Source organism: Trichoplusia ni, chromosome 3 (assembly GCF_003590095.1).
Source record: "Trichoplusia ni isolate ovarian cell line Hi5 chromosome 3, tn1, whole genome shotgun sequence".
In the NCBI taxonomy this organism is placed as follows: Eukaryota; Metazoa; Arthropoda; class Insecta; order Lepidoptera; family Noctuidae; genus Trichoplusia; species Trichoplusia ni.
In genome coordinates, this window is record NC_039480.1 from 18,373,474 (window position 1) to 18,393,885 (window position 20,412).

The 20,412-nt window shown below is 36.3% G+C and overlaps 2 protein-coding genes across 2 annotated transcripts in view; one reads left to right on the forward strand and one right to left on the reverse strand.

Moving 5' to 3' along the window:
- LOC113492240 (protein singed) overlaps positions 1-10,147 on the reverse strand; it is a 47,794-nt gene extending 37,647 nt beyond the window's left edge. The window contains exon 1 of the mRNA XM_026869623.1: positions 9,869-10,147. The gene's annotated coding sequence lies outside the window, so the exon portion shown is untranslated. The remainder of the gene's footprint in view (positions 1-9,868) is intronic.
- A 7,300-nt stretch (positions 10,148-17,447) lies between these two features.
- On the forward strand, positions 17,448-19,493 carry LOC113492242 (peptidyl-tRNA hydrolase ICT1, mitochondrial). The gene is made up of 5 exons (XM_026869625.1): positions 17,448-17,739; positions 17,954-18,055; positions 18,156-18,239; positions 18,447-18,616; positions 18,933-19,493. Exons 1-5 carry the CDS (start codon positions 17,584-17,586, stop codon positions 19,021-19,023), a joined length of 603 nt encoding a protein of 200 aa, XP_026725426.1. The 5' UTR covers positions 17,448-17,583; the 3' UTR covers positions 19,024-19,493.
- Positions 19,494-20,412: the final 919 nt, after the last annotated feature.

The window sequence follows — 20,412 nt, forward strand, 5'->3', positions numbered from 1 at the left end:
TATAAACGCCTTTCAAAACCAGGTTTTATTGGCAAAGAAAATAATAATAAATAAGTCTTTAGACTAAAATGTTGGTCACAATACTGAATGCCATTAAATTGACATTTGTTAGTAGTGTCGGTCGCTCTCGATACGGTTTATTAAGTATCAAGATTTATTACGGACAGCACTAGCTTTTACTGTTTATTATACAAAATAAAATCAATAATATAAAATCTTCATAAAGCTTAAATCTTAAATCACAAATTAATATATAAAATATTGATTCTTAGCATTGTTGGGAAATAATCCATATTTAGATTCCATTGTAATAGGCAAGTTATAGGCATTGTCTAAATATTTTTTTTTTATCAAAGCTTTGGGATAGTTAAAATATGTGAACTTTTCAAAACGGCAACGAAGAATCTAAAACCAAGGACTTCATATTTGGTGAAACTATAGAAGCGTGACATCAATTTTCATCAAAACAAAAACCTGTCGAACTTTTAGTTCCACTCGTTATACACGCTCAATACATGACACCGACCGCCGCGTTTCATTCAATCTACATTAAAATACGTGCGTCAAGACTTAAATACTTATAGTTAAAGCATCTGAGGTGACTTAATATTTTAGTTTAAACATCGGCGTTTTGAAAATTGAAGGTTAGTCTGTTACATGTGAAGTTAGAAGCATGTTGTCCCTTGGCGTGGAGTCTGCGGTGATCACGCAAATGTGAAGCGCCGTTAGCACGGTTCGTCGACCCGGTTCTGTTCCACTCATAACGGATGAACGAGAGATGCATCGCCGCCGTCTTATACCACTCCGATATTAGGCGATTGTAATAATATCAGGAATTTACTAAACCATAAGATAATTCACGTTTACTGGTATGAAAGTACATGCTATGGACTGGTCGTAAATATGCGCTACCATAAAATAAATGTTCGTGATTTGTATTTATGTAGGTTCTAAAATGGAAGTGCAATAACTTTTTGTTGAAGTAGAATCTTCCGTGGGTGGGCCACCTTATGCAGCGGAATGTGTGAAGTTAAAAGAAACGTTAGCAAGCAAGTCAATTAAATCATGTAAGCATCCGTACACGAGTGATGGTATGCTGTATTTCACATTTATGGCACAAAAAGCTCATGATAATAAATTATAATTTCTAGACAAAGTAAAAGGCTTTAGTTGTTGTTTTGTATCTTTAACAGAACATGACTAATGTTTGACCATTTGCGAACGGCCGAAATCCCGGCGAGTGACCGGCGGGCAGCGGGCGGCGCGCGGTGAGCGGTGAGCGGCGAGTCGGGAGCAAGCGGCGCGTGACAGCAGATGCCGTCTCGCTTGTTACACAGAGAAACAAAAAAATACTATTTATGGATTAATTATAACTAAGACTCGGCTATGGTTGCTAGCCTTTGTATTTAAGATAACAAATAACATTTTAAATAGAATAACTTCATAAATCTTTTACTGAGTTCAATGGCTCTGAGTTTTAAGCAGGATTAGTGGAAAAAAATGCTTGATCAAAAAGTATGACTGACTGAATATAAACAAGTAAACCACAATAACCGGTGATATCCTCGAAATAATTCATATTAAAAAAATATATTATTAATCATATCTAATCCAAATCTCTAAATAAAAAACACTAACCAATCGGCGTTAACCAAACAAATCATGGTTTAAATAGGCCCAGTATAAACAAAACAAATGCATTAACCATTGCTTGTCTAATTAACGTTAAATTAAACTGTTCCGGGCATGTGTCGACAAATTAAATGATCCTCACTATGGCTGATGATGACTGACGATACCCTTTTTTTGGTCCTTTTTTAGGATAATAGGACCAAACACAAGATCGAGTTTGGAATGAATTTATTTTAGTAACATTATTTAATTAGAGAAATTTATATAGCCAAGATTAGTTATGAGCAGCTTGATAAAAAAAATACGATGGTTAACAGTGAAAGTATAAATTATGATACATGGTTTATATTATGATTAAATCGATATCACTTGACGTTACATGATTAAAAACATCAGTTCAATTTACATTGAAAACTTCCGTTTTTCCCATCGCCTGCGCTGCTGACATTTTAATAACTAAATCAGGTGTATCCATCACTTTCCAACGGGTTTATTTCTTCAGAGATTAATGATTATTATGTATGCATTCCGTTGCATGCTATTCCGGGCCGAAAGACCGTCGTTTGAATTAATTTCGTCCTATCGCCGTAACGCCCGGCCCGTTAGGATAGGACGGGCTGTGATTGCTGTGAAGTAGATTAATGGCTTGTTTGATCACAACAACTGTTGTTTATCGGTCGGTATGACGAGACGTGATATTTATATTTACGATTTGTTGTTTGTTATTAGTCGTGATGGATAATTATTTTATTATTCTTATGGAAATGTTATTATGGACAAGCGACAGTTTTTCTTGGTAAATAAATTAACTGATTTTCAGCTTTTAAGCAATTTGATATTATAATATTCATATGTATTAATTCTGTGTACAGCATGAAACACGGTCATTTATTTCATGAGACACGATTTGCAAGTGCTGGAGCACATTTGGGCAAGTTATTTTCGGTATTCAAAACGGATCGAAACTTTATCTCACAAGTATGACTAACTCAATAATAAGGGCAGCTGCGTTCGAAGCTCAAAAATAAAGTGTTCAATACGAGGCGACGCGACGCGGCGCTGCACGCATGCGCCCGTGACCTTGACACCGGCGCGCCGCCACCGAAACCAGACGCCGGCCGTACATACATACACATACTTTATACCATGGATAGTAGCGGTAAAACACAATCAGATCAGAAAAACTATTATGCCACTTTTGTACTTCCGTTTGAAAGACGAATCCATTACTCATTAAAAAATGTAAATTAAATAATTTAAAGTGAAATCATATTTTAAATAACTAGATATTCTAGACTATTCAAACGCCGAATAATTTCACACTAACAGCGAATTCTACGACTTTCTCTTCTCTTGACAAATATATGGCGACGTTTGAAACGAGATCGTTGGTAAGTTGGTAAAGGTGGAGTGTTCCGTGTCGACTGATCATCATCATAAACCCACTGTCACGAAGGTCGTAAACTAAGTCTAGTCACATAAAATATGGTAATTTATTGTTACCGAGGCACACAATAGTTTATTAGCCGGTGGCCGCGCCGCTGGATAGCATTTTATATTTTATTTGTGTAAGGATATTTTGATCAGTTTTAATAGGTGGTCGAATATCTTATAATATTTAAAATTTTAACAAATTTCATTTGGATAAATTAGCACGTATTACTATAAAGCAAGTTAATTTGCAATTACATTCTTTCCACGCTTCCCCTCAAAGGACCAACTTTATTAAATCCTGTCCCTCAGTAACACACTCACAGCGTTACAACACGAGTCTCGCTCAACATTAAAAGCATGTCTTCTCGCATCCCGTCCTGCCGTCCCGCCGGCAGGCTCTGCATTACAATGAACGCATTCATACTAAACGCGTATTGTGAACGCACAGAGATGGGAGATTAGGGCGACACAAGTGGCTTTTTTTGCTTCTTCTCTCGTACGACCATATGGTAGGAACATCAACCATGTGAATAACATGTTCATCGAGTGTTCCTTGTATAACAAATCAATAAGTTTATTTAAAACACAACCATTTGATAATTATAAAGTATTCTGTTTTTTAGGCTTAAACACAAACACTTGTGTTGTGTATGTTACAATGTTTGGCTGTAACAATAAACTCATGAGTACTATCGAGTTGTTGATCTATATAAATGGCAGGATTATCTATCTGAATTCCGATCCGATGCTTTGTTACATTAAATAAACACACAAGAACGTAGAAGGTGGCATCCATAAAAGGAAAACCACACGATACAGGGCCATCGTCTGTGCTAAAATTAAACTCCATTGCACCAATCAGTGTTGCCAGCCGTAACGCTTTGTTTTACTTTTTAAAACATTCTATTGCGATTATCTAGATAAAATATAGTTACTATCTGTCTAGACTCCGGACAGATTTTAAAATGCCGCAAATGGTAGATTCACGATTCTCGTTATCGCTAGTTTGGGTTTAATTGCGGTTGGAACAAAAACTCGTGAACTGAATAAAACTTTTGGCCTTCGTAATCTTTTGGTCCTGAAAGACAAAAGCAAATCTTGTCTAAACGCAAACCATAAAATAAATAATTTTGAATTATCCATCATAGCATTCTAAGGAAAACTATATTTTGTGAGTCGTCAGTTATTGTTACAATTCCAACGACCACATGATTGGTTACACATTAGTATCTTCCTCATGCATTAATTAACCAAAACATCATTAGTGTTGTAGTGAGTAAACACTATGAGGCGAGATACGATAGCAGGCGTGCACACGGAGTGCTGGCGACGCGTCTCACTTGAGTAAACACTACCAATCAATACGTTAACTTGCCATGCTAATAGATACTGTATACCCTGGTCATTAGTGCTATATCTGTGTCAGCATAGCAACAGACACGGTCTTTGTTAAATGTATCGTTATGTAGCTGATTTGCTTAAGAGTATTCAGAACTAGACAAGTAGATCTTTAATCGTTAAATTATGATGTTAATTTCAAAACATAATTAGCTCATTTTGTTTGCTTGACGACCTGTGAAACTTGGATCCCTAGAAACGCGATTTTTCTTAGAATTTTATTCAATTCGGATTACCTACATAGTTAATTTTTGTAGGATTATTTCTATTCAGTAACAATCGGAAATATGTAAGCATTATAAAATAAATTCTTCTCCTATCTTAATGATTATGATCCTAAGCATGAAATTAATTTACCCTAATTCCAATAAAAAGGAAGTACTTAATAACATAAGTCGATTATGTGATACCGTGCATATTTATAATTGTCGAAAAATAAGAATATTAATACATTTCGATACTACGAGTATGTCATGAAATACTTGGGTGATAATGATAAAGAACATTCTAATTATTAATGACTTTATCGCAAAACGAAACGTAATCCTATATGATTACGTCATAAGCTTAATTTGTCCTTAAAATAGACTTTATTGATCAATTAATTTATTGACAGCTTTTTGATGAAAAGTTTTGAGATTAATTTGATTGATAGGTATATCGATAAAAATGTTTTGAATGCAGTCCCGTCTAAATACCATGGTAGAATGTTGAGATTCCAACTTTAAAGTGGGCTATAAAACGTGGGAGGACTAATAAAAGTGCTGGTCCTTCGGTACGCATCTATTTTTGTATCTTAAAAGCCTACAATTTTCACATGGTCCTGAGTCCTGCGCGTCATCACGCACAGCCTCGCATACACAAGTGATACGACAACAATGGACGGATGTATGTCTGTAATCACGAGCCATTGTCGCCAGCAGGCCCGGCAGCGAGGACCACTCCATCCAATGTAACGCTCTTGATGGATGAGGATAGGAAATTCGGAGCCCAAATGTGTGCTCATTAGAATATAATAACAATGTCATTTGCGGCCCATGAATAGGAAACATTTAAATAACGTGTATTTAATCTACATAAACGCCGAACAAGATGGCGGATGGGTTTGTAAGTGATGGAAAGTGACACGAGCTAATGTCTTAATTCAAGTTTTTAAAAACGATATTTGTGATAGTTTGCTAAGATTTTAATAAAATTTAACAGCGGGAAGTCACGCGGGTCAATACAGGTTTTCAAGTCTAGAACACTAAATAGATATTTATAAAAAATACAAGATGAATTATCAACTATTGACATCGGTTAATTTATCGCAGTACTGCCGTAGAATTGGGAACTACGCCTGCAAAAAACGAATAAAAGAAATTAAAATAATGATAAGATATTATTACTGTATTTACTTTAAATAATATTTAGAGCAATCCATAACAATAGGATCCGTCGACGAGACCTTTCTAAAACCGAAGATAAGCCAAACATGTTGTTGACACGCCATCGCTTGATAAAATTATAAATATTCAAAATGTTCGCTATGAAAGCCTCTCGAAAGTGCTAATAACCGACGTAATAGATCGACCGATACTCCTGATAACGTATCGCCTGATAGCGATGTCAGCGCTGTGAGAAAACTCAGAGATCATATTGAAACGGGTCATGTTCCACCAAAATGACAGCGGCTTATCAAACAAACAAACACGGAGTTACACAGAAAGTGTTCCCGATATCCAAACATCCGCAATTAGTCTAATCAAGTTCTAGTTTCTTTACAGTTTACAAAATAAGTAGTGAACAAGTTACACGCATCACTGAAATGAGTTATAATTCTTGGAAATTATCTCATGAATGTAAAAGAAATCTGAGGATAACGAGATAATTAGGTTTTTTGCGAGGTGAAAGACTAACGGATGGATAATTAAGCACAAAATAATACTACGATTGAAACAAGAAGTCGGCAACCATACTGCCTAAATGAAATTCGTTGGCCATAAAACATCTTGCGATTTACAATTTTACACAAACAGCTCAGAGAGGATTATTAAAAATTCCAAATTTCAAATTAAGAACGCGAAGCATGGCGGCTACGTTCGGATACACGTTCCGGTGTCCGCGTTACAGAATAATTAAAACCAAAGCGCACTTAATTACTGAAATGGCTACATATCTGTTGCTCGAGCTAAATGAGCCTCATTTTTATGAAACAGATAACATCGCCGTCGTTGGAAAGTCGGCGCGATGCCGTGTCTATCACGGATTTGGGAAAGTATAGCAATAATGTTCAAACGCATTCCTATATTATTAACATTTTCAATTCAAGCACACTGTATATTATATTGTACATAAACTACTTAGATTTGAGTTTTATGATCACTAAGCACATTTTAATGAGCAAAAAGAGCAGTTGTTCAGATATTACTTCCGATTTCGTGACATTACAACTTACATTTGCAAACTCATCTCTATTAATGGAAATATCTAATATGTTGATTACTTTAACAAGACTCTCAGTTTGAAGTTAAAACAAGCCAATCCCTTTTTTTAGAACGGCATCACTTTGCATATTCATTTCATCTAATATAGAGAAAGCTTCTACAAATGGAGCCTGTATTAAATGTATGGTGTCTAGACTTAAGTTCGTTTTCTATTGATTCAGCCAGACGGCCGCTAACACAGACAGTGCATACTGTCTGCTACCGGCAAATTGCTTTCAAATTGAAACAATATTTAGTTTGTATACTCTGTATAAAGCTCTGTTCTATAAGAACATAGAAAGTACTTTGGCAAATAATACAATATGAGGTAATTTAATAAACGTGTTGAGGCAACATCCCTATATGTACATCCTACAGAAGATATTCATTCCGTGCGTGATATCTTAAGACAGAATTACTTAAATCGTGTAATATTTATTATTCAACGTGAATCGATCGACACAAACAAATGTAATGTTTAAGTTGTTTGTATTTCTGATTAATTGGAACTTGTCAGCACACATTTGTCGTTGGTAATTGTTTTGATGTAGACATGAAAACTATTGTCAATCGTTACGGCTGCGGCTGTAACACGTCACGCGATAGTAATGAGGTGTGAACAAGTCAGATGGACACATGATACGAGGCGCTCGGCGGCGGGAGGACATGCTCACGCGCCGCGGTCTGATTCTGCGCGTGCGCAAGGCGCCCGTAAATCACAGCCTGGATGCGAGCCACAGCTCAATTTCTCTGGCCATTTATTAGTCATTTGAGCCATTTCGTGTCTGCTCAAATAATTTGTGTACACGCAACTGTAATTTGAGAAAAAATTAAGCATCTCAGTTGTAGTCACGTCAGCGGAAACGATGCGCGGCTGTGATTTATAATTGGAGTTGTCAGAGATGCCATCTTGATTACTTGATAACTATTTAGTTAGAAGTTTGCCGTTTCGTAAATTAGCTGTTGTCTTAATCATGTGGAAGAATAACGATTAGAAACTTAATTTTGAATACGTCACACAATTCATGGCAATTGTTTTATCTACCAATTTCGAACAGAGATTGGTCAAGGCTCTTCTCAAGGACATAAGGACGAATAGTCGCCAAGTTCCATCAGGAATTTTGAGAAGTATTTAAGTCCCTGCTGCACTGCATATAGCATAGTGCTTCCTGCGCAACACTCGTGAAGGCCAGTCCGACTTACATTGACCTAGTCGTCCTTTAACTGCATTCTGCGCTGAGTAATCAAAGTGTGTGAACTGCAACACAATGGGAGCTGTTGACAAATAAGTGTTTACGCTTATATTCTTTACCCGTCCACTACTACAGTGGCTTTTGAACAGTAACTGTTTAGTCCGATACAAAGTTACGCGAGGACAAGCCGGCGGAGATGAAGACCAGAAACAAAATGCCTGACACTTAATTGATTGTACACTCTTCTAACTCGGGTCGCACGACCCATAATGGCCACAACAAACATGACGTTATTACGGACGACGCATAACTATGAATTATTCAAAAACGAAAGTATAGAAATAACATAAGCTAGGGACTTATAAAACGGCCTATTAATAATTCATTGGCGTATATTATGATTAATGCTTGCAAGCGGTTATTAAACTCATTTTTCATTTTAATTAATTTATGCTTTTGCGACATATGCCCAATGCAAGAAACCTCTGTAAGTTTTATTTGACGTAAAACTAGCTCTTTCTTGTATTACAAACTTGTGTTTAAAACAGTTTAAGACAATTCTTTTTTACAACTGACAACATATTTTCTACATTTTTTTGACAATAAAATTGTGACAAAAGACAACGAAAACTCTAAGAATTTCACAGATTCCCCACGTGAAAATCAATTTAGGCATTTAGAAAATAAATGACAGTCGAATGCAGAACTGTTTTTTGTTAGTCGTAAAAAACGAAATACTTATTTCCGATTCATACTTTCTTGTCTATTTATTTTTAATACTTAGCTTAAAGGTAATTTTGCTTTGTTCTATCTGCCTAATAAGTTGAGTTTTCCGGTTGTTTGGTAGGTTATGCAAAATTATTGTGTATCAGGAAGGAAAAGTTGTCTTGCAAATTGCAATGTAGTATTGTCACCATAATAATTAAATTATCAGGCATGAGTAGTTCTTTTTTGGTAATTAACGCTTAGAGATTTAATCAATAATAACCGTAACAATATAATTAATTTGGCACAGGATACAATTACAACAAAAATATAGGACAGTTAGGATAACTTCAACAAATTTATACTGTTTCCTGGTAATACCTTCCTAAGTATATCCACCTATTTCATTTTGACAAACGCGAACCTCTAGTAGACTTTTATTTATTAACATGTCATTGAACTAAGTAGGTAGGTACTTAATAAGGTAACATTTTATTATTTTATTCGAAATTATAGATATACTGTGTGAGCCTGCATAAGTACATACTTCAGTAGTCATAGATGCACGAGTTATAAATTAAGAGGAATATAAATTAATAATTATTATGATTGTAACCATGATGAACGAGTAGGTATGTTGAATGTTCTTAATGATTTTATTTCGAGAGATGAGGGTAGAGAGTAGAGCTGCCCCGTCAGACAGTTTGCCCACGTCGTAACTGAACCATACCCACCTGAAAAAACAACACCGGTGTACCTAAAGAAGAATGTTTATAAATAATTCATACACAAAACAAAACCGGCGCGCCACGTCTAGCTAGTTCAAGATCACACGAAACGACAATACGGCGAGTGGCGAGCCCGAGAGAGCGAGGGTGTGCGTGCAGCCCTAGCGCTCCCGGGCCGGCGGCCGTACCTAGCTATACCTACCCGGGCCGCGGCTGGGACAATCGATTCGCGGGAGTCGCTAGCTCCCCCAGCGGCGACGCGCGCCCGACCACCCGACCGGCACATTCTACCGATAATAACATAAAAACTTACCTTTTTACACTTCAGCAAACTCACACCACCAAAGAAATGCAGCCACGGAGATCGCGAGATCAAATCACAGGTAGCACTATATTCGCGAACGAAGAATTAAGTCTAGCACTTCATCAATTAACTTGACACTAATTTTTAAATTTAATGGCTAATTTATGTTTATAATAGTAAATACCGGTACGGTTTGGTCCGGTGTAGATAAATTGCGTGAATCGTTGCAACAACAACGTTTCCCCCACGGTAGTTCGCGGCGGACTGACCGGATTGAAGATGGCGCTTTGCGTGCGGCCGCGGCAACGCGAGTGAATGCAGCTGCGGGAGACCCGTTACACATTCCTCCAATAAGAATCCAGTGTGAATACTGGCAGCCAATACTCAGCAAGCTTTTACATTGGGATTTTGCCGAGAAAGTTCAAATATGCTCATCTCTATTCTAGTTTTAATGATACTTATAAAATGGGCAGAATAGTTGTATACGGTAATAAAGTTGTTAACGGTTTATTAAAACACTCGTAACTATAAAGTAATCCTCAGTATCAACAGAGGTAGTTCATACATGATTAATTTTTTATTAAAGCTGTGCTTTCACAGCTTTTCCAGCTATTCATGAAGTTTATTAATTGGTAATCCTAAGAGATACCTTGCTATCGAAATGCGTTTCTTATTAAGCGAGTATTCACTTAGGATATGACAAACAAAAATATTTTGATACAGATGTTTTTATCGATTGACTCTTACCTAATTTAATATCATTCATAAATATTCCTATACTTTTTGCAAGTAATAAAATTTCCGTTAGAATTCATTAATATTGATGAAATCAGGAACCGGCTTAGTTCACAAGCCTTCATTTGAAGTGATTTGACGCAGGCACGTACTTACCCAGTATAGTATTGACTCGCTTCACTAACTCTTTGGAGATATTCAAAATTTGTTTTATAAAAACGTGCGTGACGAACTAAATCTAATACTTACCCGAATCTTTCGATTATCTCGATTTATTGTTCGATCGTTTCCAGAGTAGTTTGAAGTTACAGAAATCTAAACTATGCGATGGAATGAGTTCATACATAAAATACTGGAATTTCATTTTAAGCCAGAAAAGTTACAATAGCGTAAACTTTTGTAGTTAGCACGTTGTTTCCGCTGGCACACCTAGGTCTTGCCCACAGGCCACAGACTGTAGAATATTAATGAGTGCCTAGCCCACAGCACACCCGTATAGTCGCTATAGTACAACAATTTGGGTAATTCATTACTTTGTAAAACTATTTTATGTCATACAATGTTTATTCGTCCGAGGAAGCGTAGTCAAAATGCCAGGAATTCCTAGGCGCAGGTATCGCCAGTTCTGCATGAATGCATTAGTTTTGAATAACGATGGCAATGTACTATGGCTATTAGATAGGCACCGTCTCTGATTCTCGTTTTGGTGTACCGTCAGTACCGTGTAAGTTGTGTTGTTGTCTTTGCATTAAGCAAGTAGGTTCGGCACAGTCAAGTCGGCATAGACTTTGGTTCAAAACGTCAGCAACAGTTATAAGCGCCAGTTACCTAGCAAGATGTCAACACTGATCGTATCTGAACCTCATTCCTCATAGTCAAGTACTCAGAACTTAATTTTATGTGCTAGAAACACTAACGAGCACTTACAAACATTTGAGGACAAGCTTATAGTAACCACGTTTAGTATAACCACAGCAAAACTTGCACAACCTACACGAATACACGAAGGAATATAATTTGTATTTACGAAGGGCTACGAGCAAGTACACATGAGACTTCTAAGAATTGCGTAAAGCATGGAAATACTTTGTATATCCATATTTCCCTCTTAACAAGCCATTAGAAGCCCGCTGAGGTAGAACGAGCTCTGGGCAAGCAGCCGATGATGCGTGCCGAGTTACGGCCGGCGAGCGGCGTCAAACTTGCCTCTTACAATTTACTTGCGACTATGTTATGGGGGATTCTTACATGGAAGTATATTGCACTGTGAAGACGAATGCTTGCACACTATGTAGAGAATAAGAAGTCGGTATGTTGTTTTTATTAAGTAACTATGTTCATTCATTTCATATGTATGACATACCTATGCGAATTTCATATTGATGCCACGACATTATTATATTATAAGTAACAAAATTGTCGACCCATTGCTTGAAATTAACAAATCTAACAACAATCTGTTGACCTTTTTTTCTTCTCTATGTTTTCGTTGTGAGATATTTAAATCACGCAATCTATAGCTAATAATAAATAAAATAAGCTAACGTCACATGAAGGCGTAAGTATATGATTATATTTTTAACCTTCTTGTTACCAGTTTTATAAATTTTCTGCTTTCGTATAATGTCGCAATATTCTAAAGTTCTTTAGCGCAATCATTTTACATTGAGCAGAGCACACCACAAAATTGTGGCTTCGGAACACTGCATTTTGCGGAAAATTTCAATGGCATGGTTATATAAAAGATTCATGCGCTTGCACAGATTCCGTCCCATAGCTCTAGACATTACGGCGCAAATGTTGGCGGTATAAATCACAGACGATCGGCCATCAATCGTCGCGGTCATGGTATGTGGTTACCTCGCCAGTTGTGAGCTCCTAGCAGACTTCTAAAATATTTCAATTATGTCTAAACTCAACCAATGGTCCGGCCTTGTTTTTTTGTTCAAGGAAGCTTGGAATCAGTTTATCATACTGCCAACTATATATCTAGTCCTGTAGCTTTATGTGTTTTAAGATCGCTAGCAAATGATTCAGAGGTTTTTTTTTTCTAATTGGTAATTTCTAGACTCCCTTTAATTATTCATGATAGAAGCGATCGTGATAAAGGAAGACGGTAACAACCCTAAAGATTTTCACAGACGAATAATATCTGTCTATAACTCCCCACCCATCTACAACTTAGAAAGTACTTATTTCCCCAATAACCTACTTTCCTCAAAAACAACGAGTCCGTAAAGATAAATTAACAATAAATTTATTTTGCTAACGAATTCAAACAGCCGTCTGATCCATAGATTTCTAGCGCGGTGCGTTAATTCAGCGCGTGCGATAGCATCGCCACGTGGCTAGGCGGAAAGATGGCCGGATAGCACGCACCTGATGCTGGTGATATGTGGCCGAGAGCCGAGAGCCGGCCTGCCAGCCGCGGTAATGAGCCCGCTAATTATACAGCCTGCCTGGGTGGTAAGCAGAGCTTAAGTAGCCGCCATAAAGAAGCAGGTGGACTTTTCCATTTGAAATCAGACTGAAATAACATAATGAAAACAGCGCTATTTTTAATGACGGTCGATGTCGGATGCTGGCCAGCATATAGTTCTCTTATGATATGTATCTTCACCTAATGACTATGAAATTAACGCTAAGTTATGCCTTATTTCGCTATAATTCATGCAAATGTCATTAATTAGATAGTTAGCGCCGCGGTCCGGAACAGCAAGACGTCGGGGAAAGCCGGTAATTACGTAATCTGTTATTGTTTTCCATCGAGAACGTTCTGCCGAGGGATCTCATCTGTGTGTCAGCAACTGTTTGTAATTGGTGTCTATCATTCTTACCTCGTTGCAACATTCTTGACGTTTCTCACCGTTGTTACACTGCTTTTATGGCCAGACAAGGAGGTTTGGATCGTATGTTCCTATTCTATGTTCTGACTGACATATCTTTAAAACTTCATTTTTTTTTGCATACATCGCTACATTGGTAGAACTACTTACTTACTGCTACTTAATGATACAGAAAAATATTAAAAGGAGGACTTTTTGGAAACAAATGCCTAGTTTTGAAATCATGTCTAATAGGTAAGTAATTAATCTTGTATCGTTAAGAAGTGTAACAGTAAAATAACTGACCTATGTAGTATGTTGGTACTTGATAGTTTTAATTATGCATTGTTTACAAGCCTGGGAACGAGTGTGTTATGAAACAATCATTGTATCCACTACCATCGAGACAACGGGAACTAGTGAAAACGGAAAGAAATTACTTCAAACATGAGAAATGCGAAACTTATGTGTCACTTAATTGCGTATGTGGACTAACAGCGATGCGTCCAAACTTCAGAAGAGTTTTAGTGACTGCGTGTAGGTGTCGATTTGATAATGTTGAGTAAAAATTTATTTGAAGTCTAACAGTTATTTGAAACTATTTATAAGCAAATCCAAACGAGGTTCATTACAGAGCAATGCACCCGGTCTCGTTAGCGGACACAAATAAGCAATGCATACTACCGAAAGCGTAGCGGGATGTATGAAACGTCTTCATCAGGCGTCAATTATCTGACGGTTACCTCTCCCGTTAAACTTGTAAAATGTTCTCATTTCTCAGTAATTACATCACCACTATAACTTGGCCTCCCTAACACGAACGATTTATAGAAGAATGTGAAGTATTCGGTATGCTAGCAGGGGTCTTGTTATTTGCGTGTTTATTGTAGGCCAACTAAGAAGAGCGTGAAGACGCCGCAATTTCGGTATGTGAGCAATTTAATTAAGAATGTTTAATGTTCACATTTTTAATTTCACTATGCGCTTTCGTTTTGAGTTGTATGATTCATAGAAAAATTACAAGCCTTTTGGAAAGCAGCCATATGACCAAAATGCACAAGTCGTGACTGTTACCAAGTGGCGCAGCAGGGTGTGCCATAATAGGCTACCTACTGTTATCCAATAATAAGCGAGTTCAAAATCAAAGTACGATGAAACGGTTAAATTACAACTATTTACTTTAGGACTTAAACGGCACGCTAATGTGTATACTCTCATAAAGTTATCGAAACTATATCTGGCACTTAAAGCAAAATCTACGATAATTATCTTTGCATTATAATTTTGTAAGCCAAACAATAAAGAGTGACCAGCATAATTTGTAACGTTTCACCAAGCTTTAACTAATAATGACTATCGATATTTTTCTTGATTTCATGACGATCAAACTTTTATTAAGAATTAGTCATCAAAAAATGGAACCAATCGACTTTCTCGGCAATAATTGGAAAACTAGAAACAACTGAATGAGTGGGTATAATGTGACTTGCAAACAGCTCCTTCTTTCTCGGCTATTAACACTTTGACGACAAATCTCATGCAATTATAATCGATATAACATCGAATTTACGATGACAAGCATCGTTAAACCTCGGAATTAGGAAAGCCGATGGCGCGCTGTCGCGTGCGCCCGCGCCTCACCGCCGCATTATCATAATTGATGAAAGCAGTAGCGTATCTATTGTAACGCGAGTTTAGTGCGCACACCCGCACTTGAGATGAAGTATCCGCTTAATTAAGGTGTTATACGAAGAACAATGAAGGATTTCCGATACACAAATACTGCCTGGATCCCCAGAAAAGTAGTGTCAAGTCAAGTATACATCATGAAATTATCGAACCACATAATTGGCAATTACTGTAACTTTTTATTTTATTTTAGTTTACTCACGAGTATTTGTAGGGTTCATCCGACTACTTTGACTAGTTTCGGACCTAACCGGAGTCCTTAATCACGAGCTGCGTACGCATACGCGTGAGTGAAGCGTCGCATTTTTCAAATTGCTGCAACTACTTTACAAGTTGTTTTTTATTGAATTGATTCAAGTGCATTTCGATTTATACCAAAATAAGTATTTACCAGTTAAAAAGAAATCGGAGTTGATACTTACTTGAACTATATATGAAGACAGATTGACAATTGGGTTCGCCCGAATCTCGCGACTCAAAGGGTAAAATCAAAATTCCTCTGTGTTTGCATGTTCTAAAAATATTTAATATACTATAATACATTGTATCTTAAAAATCTTCGTCAAAGAAACATAATGAGGTAACGAAGAACCGACAATGTCGATGGCGGCAAAAACTCAGTGCTGCCAACATCGATAATAAACATTTCGGGAAAGTGTTGCAAAAAATATAATTATAGTGTATCATCCGGTTGATTAGGATCACGATACGATATGAATAAAAAAGACAAGCTAGCGAAACGGTTACAGACACTAAGTAAGCTCTTAAATTCATTTCACAAGCATAATTTCCATTACTAGCCAAATCGGAAAGAAAATTTGATGGAATATCTAAATATTTTTATGTATTTCAAAATAAATTCTAAAATATCGATAAGTTATCGACTACTCGGATCAACTCTATAAACCACTAAAGGTAGCAAATTGCCAATGCTATTTAAATCACTTACATATAACATGGTACTGTGCACTTAGCTAGCAAAAAACTCTTTGACGCCTCGCTGTAATTAATTATAGTCTATACTTAGCTAATTGGTACGAATAATTAGCATCGACTATCGGTATCGAACAATCGACACGTTAGGCACAGACCGATTGTAACGCAACTATTTTTTAGGGTTCCTTGCTAGCTAGAATAATATTAAAATCCTCTCACAATATTAAGACAGAATTAATTGCTCGAACACAGAGTAAATTCTGTTCAGTATTCAAATTTGCAGTTAAATACAAGAAAGCATCGAGTTGATTAATTGAATATTAAATCACGTGAGATACATTTTACCTTTCTAACATTTGATTTAAATATTTATACAAACGGTATTTTGTTAAGATATAATAAAAATATGACTATCATATTAGAATATAACAAACGTGAGAAGCTTAGCGGAACGGGATCCTAATTAAATTATTTGGAGCGTGAAACGCGAACGCGTTTTATGCCTCATGTTTTCTGGACGATAACTTAAACTGTCTTCCTTTTAATTTATTATTTTATATAAAATATTTTAAATCCTATGTAAATCCAAATTATTGAAACTTTCAACTAATGTTTCCCAAAACTGATGCCGAATAAAATAACGAAGAACTAGTCGTATTATCGTGCAAAAAATAAAGTATGAGGAAAAATAATGATAGTATTTAATAATTGATTTTATATTATATAAAAGACTACTTGAGGAGCTCGTGGCTAAGCTATAACCGCAGAAGTGAAACGATCACAGGTTAAGCTATGCTTGACGCGGTTGGTCCGTAGATGGGTGACCATCTTTGTTATAAGGAGTTCCTCCGTGTTTCGGAAGGCACGTTAAATTGTGGGTCCCGGCTGTTATTCTTACATCTTTGACAGTCGTTACAGGTAGTCAGAGGCTTGAAAAGTCTGACAACCAGTCTAACCAAGGGGTATCGTGTCGCCCAGGTAACTGGGTTGAGGAGGTCAGATAGGCAGTCGCTCCTTGTAAAACACTGGTACTTAGCTGAAACCGGTTAGACTGGTAGCCGACCCCAACATAGTTGGGAAAAGGCTAGGCCAATGATGATATTATACAAAAGACATTTTTATTATTCAAATGAGGCAAGGTATAAGGACAAAATTATACCGTGTCAATATTTTGTTTTTTTTTTAAGTGGCAATGGCTGTCACACTTTCATTAAAAAAAAAATATTGCTAACCGATTGCTACTTACTCAGTCAATGCAAGTAACGGCGTGCCCAGATATAAGCAATTTCGAGGAATTATAAGAATATACATATTATATTTTTATTCGTCAGTTAACCTGTATTGGTTATGATCTTTGCCTGCTTCATGCTCTTTTTTTTAAAAAACAGACTTTGACAGATCCGTTTTTGGCATTCCAATTTGAGGTTACGTTTCTTATGTTATGTACTTCAAACTAGTTCAAAAATCGAGATCCGAGTAAATAATGAATTAAAACTTTACATGTTTATAGATATTCTGTTATATGTTTGAGCGTTAATCATGGCTTTCGCTTCGTTGCGTTTTGCTGTTGTCAACAAAATGGTGCAGTCGGCTACCTTTACGACGTTATTAAAGAGGCCGATGGCATACAAAAGTGCTATATCCTTAGAAACATTATACCCTAATAGTTCTTTGAAACTAACAACACCAGCACATGTGAGTATTGTTTTAGTGTAATTTTCAAATAGGTTAAACAATTCAATTAATTTTGTGTTCATACTGTATCAGCTTGTCTCAGTAGAGCTGGACATAGGCCTCTCCCATTTCACGGCACTGAGGTCAATCTTCAGCTCTCCTCCTCCAATCGAATATCATCGCCCCACCTATTTTGTTTCTGACTACTTTCTAACCATTATTTTTTATTTTACAGCCATCGGATCCAAATGAAAAGTTCTCAGGTTATATACCTATGGATAAACTAGATATATCTTACAGTGCCAGCTCAGGACCGGGTGGACAAAATGTTAACAAGGTACTTTTCATATTTTGTCCACTAATTATTGAACTTAATGTTTTCATGGAGCTTGTTGTGTCTCTGTAATATATTGACAATCTTGATTGATCCCTTACAGGTGCACACTAAAGTAGACCTGAGATTCAAGCCCAGTGAAGCGGACTGGTTACACCCTGACATCAAAGCCAAAGTACAAGAAATGGTATGATATGTTCTGTATTAAGTGTCCTGAGTGAGTAGAAGTAAGGGATCCTGTGATCCTGATCTTAGTCTTATCGACTGCATTTTACCTTTCACTTCATAGAGTCTACAATAAATCTATTCCCTTCAAAGTTCTTTCATTAATCTATCCACCTCATAAGAACTGTTTGTGTCGTTTTTTATTTATAAAGTATTCCTTGGGTTACAGTATGCTAATAAACTATCAAAAGAGGGCTACCTGATCATCCGGTCAGATGCTACTCGTTCACAGCAGCTAAACCTGGCTGACTGCATGAAGAAGCTGCGGACTATACTCCGTGCTGCTGCTGTTACCAAGAAGGAACCCGCTCCTGAGACTGTGGAGAGGATTAGGCAAAGGTATACTTATTTCATTGTCTTTCAGTTTACTCATAAAGTGTACAGAAGTTTGATTGTATGTTTTAATTGAAATTTAGGCTTTGTTCCCAATCTTTGCTGTTTACATAATATTGTACAACATAAGTTTTTAGAGTAATACACATGCAAAGATCAGTCTGGATAATCAGTCAAATCTTGCTCTCTGGGAAAATTCTACGGTTCTAGCAAAGGTCTACATGTAACACCTAAAAGACCTAGCTTGTATGCCTGTAATAACTGGTCTATTTTGTGATCTTATGTAATATGATTGAATTTAGTATTTTGTTTATATTTCCAGACACCTGAAGGCCGCCCGCCTGCGCGTGGCCATCAAGCGCGAGGACTCCCTGAAGCGCGCTATGAGGCAGCCGCCCACTATAGACTTATGATTTTTCCATTAAATTGGGCATGCACGGCTTACACTACACTGACGTCTGAGGAGACTGTTATAAATCATAACTAGTATGGTTTCAATAGTCGGTTGACCTCATACCTATACGAGAAACTTTAAGGCTAAACATACCGTACATTAAATTCATATTGAATCAGCACGATAATTATGTATATTCATATGATCACATTATCAAGTGACATGATACTGTAGCATTTCATTTACAAAACAATTAAAAAGCCCTGCTAACTAAAAGATGAATAATAGCCTGTATAGGAGTTGATCCGAACATCTGTAGAGCAGTTGCTCTAAAAAGTGTAAACTTTTGACCAATTCACGCAATGAGAGGGGTATGACAGTCGTATAGTATGTGAGGTCGACAGCCTTGTTTTCTCAGATGATCAGAAGCCGTAAAGTTTGACTGTTTTTATAGTTATGTATAATTAATATAATATAGTTGTTTAGATATTGTGTGTTTATTTATATAACTGTACAAATTTACTAATGGAAGGCAGCATGATTTGTGAGTTATCAATCTTTTTTTCAAATCTGGCAATATTACTTAATGTCGATTCCATACAGGTAACGTACGGTTTGTTTCAAATGAATAAATATGAGTAACAACATCTAAAGCTAAAATTTTTGTGTCATACTGCATTTAAAAAAGCTGGAAACTGAAAACTGGAAACAATATTTAGAAAGAATGTATTTATAGAATGGTTAATTTACTTAAACTGAATACTTATTGCAATTCGGGTGTTGTTCGTTCGCAGGAAAAATCAAGCGCCTTTTAGAATACGCATAGCAAAGTAGTATGTAAGTATATCATAGACACTTAAATAAATTGTAAGGGATTGTAATTATTTAAACAGTCAAACAACATTTATATGTGAATATAATATAAATGTTTCGTGTGCCCAATTTAATGATGAATTAACTTAGTATTTAAGATAATTATTTCTTTCCTTCTATGTAAAAATTAATGTAAATCCATATTTTGAATAGACAATACAATAAATTTATTAACACTGTAGGATGTTCTGTATTATTAAAAATGTGCACTAAATGTATTGTAATAGAATAGAGAATAAAACTAAGAAGTGTTTTTGCCTGATGGATTTTAGTCTTAGAAAATAATTAGTCGTAATTTATCTTTCTCCACCGCTATCTAGAAAGGATATTTTATTGTGATGTAGATTTTATTATCATTGCTGGCATTGTATGTATATATGAAAACATCTAAAATAAACACGTATGCTGTTGTTCTACCTTTTTTCTATAAATAATGAAAGTTGACAAGACCTATTAAACTTAAATATACGAGACAAGACATCATCCAATCATTTTCATAGCATCAGTATTTTATATTTTTGAGTAGATGCGTGGA

Bases quoted from the DNA above. Each gene is read 5' to 3' on its own strand.
- LOC113492242 (XM_026869625.1), top strand. From the start codon at position 17,584: ATGGCTTTCGCTTCGTTGCGTTTTGCTGTTGTCAACAAAATGGTGCAG. The intron at 17,740-17,953 runs GTGAGTATTGTT...TTTATTTTACAG, and splicing joins AACTAACAACACCAGCACAT to CCATCGGATCCAAATGAAAA. The intron at 18,617-18,932 runs GTATACTTATTT...TTATATTTCCAG, and splicing joins GTGGAGAGGATTAGGCAAAG to ACACCTGAAGGCCGCCCGCC.